This window comes from Protopterus annectens, chromosome 7.part0 (genome assembly GCF_019279795.1).
Source record: "Protopterus annectens isolate FY-2018-M chromosome 7.part0, PAN1.0, whole genome shotgun sequence".
Lineage (NCBI taxonomy): Eukaryota > Metazoa > Chordata > Ceratodontiformes > Protopteridae > Protopterus > Protopterus annectens.
The window spans coordinates 271604634-271616696 of record NC_056739.1 but is presented as its reverse complement, the minus strand read 5'-3'; the positions used below and the strand labels follow the sequence as shown (position 1 = coordinate 271616696).

At 39.9% G+C, this 12063-nt stretch overlaps 1 protein-coding gene across 1 annotated transcript in view; it reads right to left on the bottom strand.

Moving 5' to 3' along the window:
* PIK3C2B (phosphatidylinositol-4-phosphate 3-kinase catalytic subunit type 2 beta) overlaps positions 1-12063 on the bottom strand; it is a 1063900-nt gene that overhangs the window by 500318 nt on the left and 551519 nt on the right. Inside the window, exon 9 of the mRNA XM_044076750.1 lies at positions 9281-9427. Coding sequence (XP_043932685.1) covers positions 9281-9427 — 147 coding nt within the window. The remainder of the gene's footprint in view (positions 1-9280; positions 9428-12063) is intronic.

Genomic DNA, 12063 nt, shown 5'->3' with positions numbered 1-12063 from the left:
ATGCACTCCTGAATTTTAAGTTATCACCTGACAGTAGCTTGGTAACCCTCATGCCTATCCCATGCCACACATTTGCATTCCAACCCACCTCCAAGGAACTCAGCCAAAGTGCATATAGCTCTGCCCTATCCCCCAAGCATGGGCGTGCCCATCTGCCCCTGCCAGTTCCCTCAGACACCCAAGCTGCTAACTGATGTCAGGGTATATGGGCCGTAGTCACTGCATTATCCCTCTATGTCAACAGAGCTGAGTAACTGTTAATTGGGTGGCACAGTGGTGCAGCGGTTAACATTGTTGCCTCACAGCAAGAGGTTCACCGGTTCGATTCTCGGCTGGGGTGCCTTCTGTGTGGAGTTTGCATGTTCTCCCTGTGTTCGCGTGGGTTTTCTCCGGGTACTCCGGTTTCCTCCCACATTCCAAAGACATGCATCTGGAGCATTTATCCCCAGGCCTCCACTGAAAACAGGCTCTGTGGAACCTAGTCGGACTTTCCCGGTCAACAAAGGATAAATAAATAAAAAAAAATAAATAATAAATAAAAATTGAAATGTCTTGCTGTAGAGTTGTTCATATTGCTTTTGCGGCTGTTATCGCTTGCAGTTGAGTTTGGAATATTTGCTAAACCTTCTAAAACCTTAAAGGTACTTGATTTTCCATTTAGGATACAACAGGAAAGAAACTATTCCATCCAACACACATACCCTATCCCAGTGGGTTAGTTGTCATGCCAAAGGTTCAAAGCAGAGGAAGGTTTGTTTATTGGACAGATATGAATATTAAGCTGTGAATGCGATTAAAATAACATTCCTTTCAAGTAGCATAGGTTTCCAGAATTTTCCCAGGTCTTCATAAGTAAACAACCAAGAAAGTAAGTTAAGTAACCCAGCCAGAACGAAAGTGATGCCATCATTCATATTGTCATTGTTAATTGACTTCTCTCAACTAGAAAGTATGGATTTTTTTTATTTTGAGTAGTGTAAATACTTAAAAACTATTATCAATGTAACATACTGTGCAATTGCCACTGTTAAACATGCAAATCCAAGTATCACAATCAACTATTCTATCCAGTCTTAATCCAATGTTTGACATCATCACCCATATACCTTTAATATTTTATTAAACATTTTTCATGAAAATAATTACTTTTATTTGTATTTTCTGTTGACTATGGTTCAATAAATTTTTATGAACCGTTTCTGTCCTCTTGGTCCTCTTTCAGTAATGAACTACTGTTTCTGATATGAAGGTACTGACTTTCAACTCATCTGCTTGGTACAGCTGCTCTCTTCTCACCTCCAGACAGCAATTCACACTTTGCAAGCAGAAAATCGTAACTTTTGATTTGGAAGTGCCGATTTTCATCTTTCTCTCTAGATATAGCTTTTCTCTTCTGATTGTATTTAGCAACCTGTTCCACAACAGGACAGAGCTATGACTTCTGATGTGTAGGGCTTTGCCATAAATCGACTGAGGTTTGCTTGCTCGTCTTTAGTTGACTGAACTGTACTTGCTCGATTTGCATTTCCTCAGCAAATGTTTACTAGCTACTTACTGCAGTGATGCGTAAAGGTTCAAAGATTCCTTATTCATTCTTCTCTAAGGCCAACAGGGAGTAGAGAAAGTGCACTCATTGTTTTAATCACTTTTTCACTGATCTTACTTTGTCTAAGTTGAAACAACCTTGGCGTGAGACTATATAATTAAGGGATGGTATGGGGGGTCTGGGATGAAACAGCTGATTGCTAGTGTTTGCATATTTTCATATGTCCCCAGTCTCCTTGAGTAAATTGTATGGAGCTTATATGTACTTGAGGTAATATGATTCATGTTGAAATTTATACATTTTTTATATATAGATATTTTATGTTTTGAGATAACATAGTAGGCTGGGGGGTGCTGATTTTAATACCAACCACTTCACACTTATCAGAGAATATCTCTAGATCATGGAAGAGATCACAAAAATTTGTAGCCCAAAGGATAACTCAGCCTGAAAAGAACACACCATCAAACTGTGTACTCACCATACCTCATCTGTGCCTTAATATCTTATCACTGAAAATCATTTCACAAAAGGAAGGAGGGACAAGACACACACTTGATGGACTCTGATGTCCACCTTGAATATACTTATTATCAAAACTGTGGCTACGAGTCTCTCTCTTTCTGTGACACACAGGGCCCATGTGACATGCACTAGAAACCCTAATACCTACTATTACTATAGCTCTTCACAAAACGTTCATCTGTATACGGCTCTATGCCTTCTCAAATGTCTGAAAATACATGTAGAACCAAGATGTGATCTCCCAGTGTACCTCAATGTTCATGCAAGGACAACGACTTGATATGATGTTACATATCCAAGATGGAATCCATTCCTGGGCCTAAATCAGAGGCTTAGCTGTCACAGTCTACCTGCCAACATCTCATAGCCGGCATTAAGCATAGGCCAACTAGGTGGCCGCCTAGGGTGTCGCTCTAGCAAGGGTGCTTTTCCAGTAAACCAGATGGTGTAAATAGACCAGGATGGGGCACCAGGTGGTGTGGACTGGGGGTGCTGTGGAATCCTTTTACCTAGGGCACCACTTGACCCAAGGCTGACCCTGCAACATCTTGCAACTAATATCTACCCCAGACTCATTAGTAATGTGCAAGGAAACACACACACACACACACACACACACACACACACACACACACACACACACACACACACACACACTCACAGATTATGTGCATCTGTGTGTATGTACATTACAAATTAGTTTTGAGGTAGACACTAGTTGTAAGTACTTTACAGACATTTCTTTTTTCTGTACAGTCTGTGTCAATTAAGCACAGCAAATGAACAGATAACATATTCAACCCTTTAAGGCAGTTCTTGATATAGGATCATAGGAAGTTACTAGGCTATTGGCCCTGAGGCCCTTATAAGCCTAGCCAAGAGTTTAGCCCATGCATAGACAAATCAGCACCCGATCCCCTGTCCAGCAGGGACATGGGTGGAATCCCAGGGATGTATTTTTTATTTCCCATCCAGTTATCCAGGTTGTGCTTAAAAAGGGGTAAAGAGGAAGTGGAGAGGCAGTCTATTCCATAGATGGTGGAGTCTCTGGGACACAAATCTGTCCTGCCAACAAGTCCTATTGATGTTACAGACCAGGTTGAGGCCGTGTGTGCAGGTTAATCGAGTGGAGCTTGACTTGGGGATATGCAGCAGTTCCATCAAGGCGGGGTCTGAGATCACCTTGTATGCCAGACAGTGGTCACCTCTGAGGAGTTTGTATGAAACAGAGTAGAGGAATAGGGCTTTTAGCCTATCTGTGTATGGTAGATTTTTGAGGCTCTGGATTCTCCTTGTGAGGAACCTCTGTGGTCTCTCCAGCTGCTGCATGGTACATGCCGAATGGGGCATTGTACTCAATAATGGGCTTTATAATGGAAGAATACAGGGATGTTATGACCTCCTTGTCTATGGATGAGATACCCTTACATATGAGGTGGGCCATGTAGAAAGCTTTCCGTACAATGGAAGCAACATGGTGGTCAAAAGTCAGGTTGCTATCAATCTGGGTGCCCAAATCCCTCACAACTGACTGTGCTTAGGATGTTGTTATTAATGTGATAATTTGTGGGGACATCACTCTCCCCAAAGGGGATGATGATGCATTTTTTGTATTTAGCTTGAGGCCATGTTTCTGGCACCAGTCATTTGTTTGGGTGAGACCCTCTTGGAAGATGTCCACGTCACTAGGGAAATTGATGACAGCTCCCAGCTTGCAGTCATCTGCAAACCTGGTCGGCCATAGCCCACTGGTTTTGGCCTGCACCTCAGAAAAGTATATCCCAAATAAGAAAGACTGAACCCTGGGTTACGCCACTCGATACAGGTCTACTGCTTGAGGTGGCTTCCCCTATTTTGACTAGGTGGGTTTTTTCAGTGATCCAGTTAGCTAACCATCTGGTAACATATGGATTGATGCCTAGTTGAGAGAGTTTATCTATTATGCCCGAGTGGGGAATAATGTCGAAGGCTTTGGCCAGGTCAAGGTAGGTGGTGTGCACCGTCTTCCCCTCATCCATGGCTTTGATGACGGTCTCAAAAAAGTCGACAAAATTTAATAGACATGATCTCCTCTTGACAAAGCCAAACTGTGTGGGATAGAGTGTTTGGAGGTTGCCAATGTCCTTGTTAACGAGGTCCATGATAAGCCATTCCATGGCCTTGCAGATCAGGCTAGTTAAGCTGATGGGTCAATAATTTCCCGGACTGGTGAATGCTCCACCTTTGTGTAAAGGGATGACAGTGGCTGTCCTCCACTCAGCTGGGACAAAGCCAGTACACAGGCTTTGGTTGAATAGGGCACCTAATGGTGCTGCAAGTTTCTGCCTGAGTTCATGTGGGATGCAGCCTTGGATGTTATCGGGTCCCATGGAGGCTGTATTTTTTGCCTTTGAGACAGCAGTGATGACCTGATCCCTAGATATAAGGGGAAGGGAGCAGGTACTGGGAATGCCCTGATTTAATGATGAGGGGGACAAAGGGGTGACATTTTCGCTGAAGCTATCAGCAAATTTGTTATAACTACGGCATTTTTATATGTGGTGTCCTTGACCACCAGTTCTGAACAGATCTGGGTGCTACCTTTGAGATTACAGATATATGTGAAGAAGGCTTATGACTGTCTCTAGTAGATATGACCAATTTGGACTCAAAATTTGCTTTGGAGGATTTCACTAGTGCTCTTATTTGCTTGTTTAGGCTAAGGAGAGATTGCTTCCAGTTGGGCACCTGCTCCTTCTTGGTCCTGGACAGAAAATTTTTTCTTTTTTTACAGAGTTTATTTATTGCAGATGTCCACCAGACCGGTTTACTCTTCCTTGCGGAGTATGATTTAGTCCTGTAAGCTATTACTGATTCCATGTATCAGAGGGGGGGGTGTCGGGGAGATGGTGACTTTGAACGTGACCTCTTTGTGATCTGATCTTACAAGGGAGGATGATACTGCAGGGATGCTGCAGTGGTAACTCATGTTGGTTAATACCAAGTCCAAGATATTATCACCTCTTGTGGGGGTAGGCAACTAGCTGTTCCAAAGCATTTACACTGACAAAATTGAGGAATCTCTGGGCATTTGTGTTCTGGCATGAGTAGTTCTTCCAGTTTATGTTTGGGTAGTTAAAGTCACCCAGGATCAGCCTAAAGGGTTGAATCTTGATAGAGTCGAAGAGGTCTAGATAGGCAATTTGGGCATCTTGGGTCAGATTTGGGAGCCAGTAGCTAGCTATGATTTGTATAGGGGTCTTGTCAATGGTTAACTGCACCTGGAGTGTCTCCTGTGTGTCATACTGTTTGACCAGCCTGGAGATGTGTATGTCTTTAATATATACTGAAACTCCCCCTTTGGCTTTACTACCCACAGTTTGGGGTCTGAATGTATGATAGGATGAGTAACCAGGTATGGTTAGGATGCTCTCCGCAGCTTTGAACCAGGTTTCTATGACTGTGCAGATGTCAGCATTTTCCAGGGTTAAAAATGCTTGCAATGAGTGCAGTTTCATGTTTAGACTCCTAGCATTTATTGTTATGACCTTTAATTTGGGTTTTGTTGAAATTTTTATGTTCATAGTTTTAACCTCATCACTTTTTCTAAAAAAGGCACTATGGGGAGGCAAGTGACTTTGCCAGAAGCCTGACGCCCAAGCGAGACAGATGCAGGTCATCTCTGGCAAAGCATCGTGGTCTGTCGTTTTATTTCTGATTTAGGTCTCTAACTTTTTTTAAATATTTTTGCCTCAGTGGCTTAGATATAATAGTTTAGATATAACTGCCACCTTTTCAAATGCCCATAGTATGATTTTTTTATGAAAATCTGAGACTGTTAGACAAACCATACTCAGAACTAATAGAGTGATCTGGACTTTATTTTTTATATTATTACTTATCTATTTATTTATGTGTTTGTTTATTTTTGCCAAAGAAAAAGCTCATTCTTGTAGAATTTGAGTTTTTTATGTATTTAGGTATTTAAAATTCAAAATAACTGTTCTATGCAATTTCCAAAGGAAACTTGGAAATATGTTTTGCCTTAAAATTTAAGGACAGTTGCCATTGTTTTTTTTTTTTTACTTCGCAGGACATAACAGCTGAAATAAGAACTGCCATGCATAAACAAAGACAGGTGTTAACCTTAGATAAAAATTTTGAAGAAAAAGTTGTCAAGAGGGAGCAAATGAAAAATGTAGGTATCACTTAGTACTTTAGTTTCAAATTTACTAGGATTTAGAGATACTTCAACTTTCATTTTGACATTGTATTACTTATCTTACCCAGTGTGCATTTGGAGAACTTGAATTTTTATTTGTTATTTTTTGTATTTTGTGATAGAAGTTAGTGAGTCTGGAATAATTTACATTTTTGTACTTCGTAAGTGTGCACTCAGGACTCAAACATCTGCTGTTTGGTAAGATGTCCCTTTAGCCATCTTTTATCCTCTTTGGCAGCAATGGTAATAAGACAGATGTTTTATAATCCTCATATCTGCTCCTTAAATGCATTGTTGGCATTGCAGCAGGCTGAAGGTTGTAATATTAAGAGTAGTAAAACCATCTTTTCAATTGGTTGCTACAATGTGACTTAAGACTGTTACATGGTGTAGCCATGGGCTACATTTCTACTCCACTGGTGACCATTTAAACACATTTTGCTGTGGACAGTAGACCTATGATCTGGAAGGCTTAGTCTTGATGGCTAGTTTTCTACTGCAAATAGTTTTTTTTTATTCTGACTTACACAGTTTAACACACATAACAGAATTATCTAATCCAATGAACTTACACCCAAACAAATATATTACACTGCAAAAATCTGTAAAATGAATGGGAAAGAGTGCTGGATCCTGTTTGGATAAAGGAATATTTTATGTGGAGCATTATCATCATAGCACAGCAGTTCAGCTAAATAAATTTTATTGTTTTTAATGGCACATATTTTAATACAATCATGTCACGCAACACCATATTAAAGATATTCTGGTTATAAAGCAGGAGCTTTACAGTTCAGAAATTAGCCTTCTTTCTTCACCTTTAGCTCACCCAAGGTAAACCATTATCTCAGTACACTGCACACCCTTGTCACTCTTTACTGCCTAAATAAAACTGTCTTGGAAATGAAAATTCAGCATATTCTAACAATTCAGTAGTCTGGTGACAAAAAGGAGAGCCTGGAGATTTGCACTTGTGCATCAAATGTTACTAATGTAGCTCAACAGTGAGAAAAATGCCTTGTTCTTTATGAAGAGAAGCTTTGTTATGTTGTGTGCTGACTCTCCTTGAGCTATTATACAGCGGCTGGCTAGAAGTACAGAATAGAGACGAGTGCATGTCCTTATAAATTGCCTGCCAAAGCCCCTTCCAGACTTTGCTTAGGAAGGCGTCACAGACGGATTCATTTGTCTTTTTTATCAAGGACCTCATTAGAGCTGCTTAGAGCATCCTATATGGACTGTAATTTGCTCTTGTTAGAATGACTATGATTTGCTGAAATGGTTAATTATGGTACTGTTCATTACTCATTTGAATTTTTAACTAATGTTTTACTTGCAATTAACTAATTAGTTATATAATCTCACACTACGTATATATTACTATTTTCACCTAACTCCATAAGTAGTAAATTAAAAAAATGTATGTCTGTCAACAAAGAAAATAAAAATAAAGTAAGATGATTCTGGTAGCATCTACCTCAGAGCCAGATTTAACCTGACAACACAAATCAGAGCTTCCTACTCAGAGGACCCAGCCTTCTGGTATTTCCTACCCTGGCTAAGAAATCCTCAGGACCACCGTAAACCAACTTGTACCACTCCTAACAAAATGTTTACCTTGTACTTGCTTTCTGAATTCTTTGAAACATCTCTTCCTGAGCAGTCTCATGTTCAGCCACCCTTTTCTTCATTTCAGCCTCTGTTTTTTACAGCTTTGTCACCTCATCTGAATGTTTGTTTCAAGCTTCTTCCATTTTTTCCAGCCTTTTCTTGTTTGTGTTGATCTACTCCATCAGTGTTTTGTTTATTTTAACCAGGTCTGTGTGCAGTTGTCTTATATATTCCTGTAGGTTACTGGAATTTATGTACTAACACTGTATCTTACAAGTAGCTTCTTTTATTTTCACTCCTGCAACCCCGCTGTTTGTGCCCGCTATAAACCTTTCTCCAACAGCCACATACAATCCTTTGCTCTAATTTTCAGCTCTGCTCATCTTCCCTGCTAATCGTTCGGTGCCCCATTCTTCTGCTCACACTATCTGCATCGACACACCTTTGAATGTAAATATTTTGTTCAGTATGTAGTTAATGTTTTACAGCTTTGAAGTGCTTCGACCTCAGGCTGTAGATGTACAAACTATGACAAGCTGAGACTAGTGATAGCATTAACCACGGAATCATTTGCTTCATAACAGTTAAGCTCTGCATTGACAATTCTCATAATCCATGTCTATTTTGTAGTACTGACAATTACCCCTCTCTACATACATATATAGATATGTGTTTATCAGTACCTATACATACACACACACACACACACACACACACACACACACACACACATTTTTTCCCAGCATGCTCCTCATCAGTACTCATTACTCTTTCATGGTATGTTTATCGCAAGCACTTGCTGCTTTCTGAACTCCCTTGGTTAAAAATGATAATCCCACAGTTCATTTTCACATTCGTCCTGTTCACTCTGCATTTATTCTTGAATGAAACGTACCTGAACCTTCTTGCATACCAACATTTTTACTGGAACTGTGATGAAAGCATCCCATATAATTTCTCAGTGCTCAAGATAAGCAATTGTAATATGTAGCTTCACCTAGGAAATAATTCTGACAGAATTTCTTAATCCATAGGCCAACAATTCTTTTTTTTTTTAATATCACAGACTTCATTATTATTAGTTATTTCACTGAGAAAAGTGGATCAGTGTGTTTAAGCAATTAGTCAGAATGCAATGCTAAGGCTCATATTACTTTCTGAAATTAACCTAATGTGATAAATTTGCATGAAAAATGTTATCTCACATCTGAACGTTGTTAATAAGGATACTAATAAAATATAATATAGCACAATGCTCTCATATTTAATCAGGGAGCATAATACAAAGCAAGCCTTTGTGGGTTTAACACACAGAATTACGAGCGACAAGCAGTGTAAACCGCCAGTGAGTTCAGCTGGTTCTACAGCCCATGGCAATTCTGTGCATTTACTCCTACCTTTTGTAGTTTGGAATTCACACGAGAAGAGCAGGGAGGAAGTTGGTTCAGTGCGTTTGTGATTTCCTTTGTTTCAACTGCTGCCAGTGCACTGCAGATTGCCATAACAGACTGGACCAGTCTCTCTGTCTTGATCTGATTATCCTCCTAGAAAACAAAAAAAGTATTTGTAAAAAGTCCTTCAAGCACTGCTGTTCCAGACTCTCCATATGTATTGTTTGATATTTTTTATGAGTTAGCAGCTTCTGACTCTGAAAAAAAAACAAAATGAAGAAGGTTTTTTGCACACAAGTCTGCTCAGCCTACTACTTTAGACACACTGGTGATCGAACTGCAATGTCATCTGAATGAAGATTAAAATGGGCATTCATTTTTCATAGAACCTGTAGAGAAGCAGATTCTTCCCTTTATCAGCACCTATTGGTCACTTTACTCTGCTGCATAGCTCTCAACCTCTTAGCTCAAGAAATCAAGTGCAAAATCCAGAACACTTGTTGTGTCTTTCGGCTTTTTCCCAGTTAGGGGTCGCCACAGTGGAACTCTGGTCCGCTAATGATTGGTAGTTGATTTTTACATGCCGAGTTACCAGCCCTAACGTACAACCTTCAACGAAGGTATGCCCATTCGTGCATGTCTCCACGCAGAAGAGGCTCTAGCTGAGAATCGAACTGGACAGTGTCTTACTGTGAGGGGACAACGCTACCGCAGCACCACCACCGCACTGCAAAATCCAGAACACTGATAGAAAAAAAAGGAACGGATTTTAAATATTGCTCTTATATACTTAGAAAGTTGTTAGATAACATATGGTACATTAACATGCAATTTGCTGAAGGATATGAAGTTTGAAACTCAAATGTCTGGAATTATTTTGTGACTTTTACCATAGTAAGTTGCAAGAAAACCTCAAATTTTATAATGAACACTGGCCGCACAGGTGGTGTTAACGGACAAAGCCCTGACTACAGCCCAGCTGACCCAGGTTTGATTAGCGGCTGATGTGACTGACAGAATGGCAGGGAAGGATGAGTTTGTCTATCCAGACAGAGGAGGGTTGTATGGGCATCCCCATCAACAAACTCTGGTGGAGGCTGGAGATGATGATGTAGGAGGCATAGACCATAGAGGGAAAAAGGGTAGGGACAAGGCTGAACCGCTGCACACCTACTGGTTGGGTGCAACCATGCAGACCCACAGAGGAAGGGTGAATGGCTAGGTCAAAAGTGAAAAAAAAAAAAAAAAAAAGAATGGAGGAAGGTGACAGTGAAACCCCTGGGTGTCCTTAGGTTCCTTGATTGGTGTCAGTTTAATTGGGGTAGACCTGGGGAGTTAAATAGGAGTAGCTGATAGACCCAATGATGGACAGGGGCACTGGGACAGAAGGCCGTAAGTTGATACAGGGGAGAAAAAACAAATTTTATAATGAAGAACCCAAAAATAAAAGTCAAAACTCAGGGACACTTGACAAGTATGCTCTGCTGATGTAACCCCAATATTATATAGTTAAGCTCTGAACACTCACAATAATAACTTTGAAAAGCATATTTTAAAATCAGATCCATTTCCAGATCCATTTCCATTTCACTGTTTATCAACCACGTGACTGTATTCTTTTATACTCTTTTTGCATTCATTTTATTATTTATTTGGTCTTAGATTTACATTGTTGAAATTATTTTTATACATATTCCCTCTCAATCTGTAATCGTCAAGTTCCCTGATAGCAAGACATTGCAAATTAAATGCTCTCTGTTTTAAACTTATTTAATAATTCCAGTGTCTCTGAGTCCTGGGCTATTTAACAGATTAAGTTTGTGCACATCATTTGCATTTTAGTATTTAATACATTTAAATGAGTTGTTAACATATAAGAAGAAAGAGCTTATTTTAAATAATAGGACTTGGACATTCTTTTCCTGTTTTTTTTTTTTGGGGTTGTGTGCAAAATAAGGAAGTGGTCCAAAAATGTATGAACAGAAAATTGTTTTACATTTTTTTTTCACATTTAAAGTCACTTAAAATGTTCTGTCACCATTTATCATTCCTGTTCAGCCACTGGGATCAATTTTCATTTGACAGCATCGCTGCCAATGTAAATCAGTATGTTTTATTTAAAATGAAAACTGTGTCTTATGCTTTAATACATTTATTCTCTTAATGACCACTATATACTTTAACAATAATCCATGGCTGAAGGTGAATAATTCTTGTCTTGAACACGGCTGGTGTGGTTACAGTTTGAGGATTATAACTACAAGTTGTCAATAGCAACAATCTAGCTTTCTGGTTAACATACAAATAAATAAAAAGATTTGGAATAAGTTGGTCATTCATCTTGGGAATTGAAAATTCAACAGTTCTCACAAAGTACACTAAGGCTTGGTTTCAAACTGTAGGTAGAAGCTTATATTAGTGGCTCTTCTATAACCCTCAACTTCCTCTTTAACAAGCTTGACACTTTTTGTTTTCTATCCCACATCTCAGTCTGCTGAATTGGGTGGCCACAGTGGTACAGCGGTTAGCGTTGTCACCTCACAGCAAGAGGTTCTCTGGTTCAATCCTCGGCTGGGGTGCCTTCTGTGTGGAGTCTGCATGTCCTCCCTGTGGTTGCGTGGGTTTCCTCTGGGTGCTCCGGTTTCCTCCAAATCCCAAAGACATGCTGTAGGTGGATTGGACACTCTAAATTGGCCCTAGTTGTGAGTGCATGAGTGTGTGCCTTCCGTGGAAGGTTGGGCGCCGGGCTGGCAATTCGACACTGTAAAACTCCACTGCTAATCATGAGC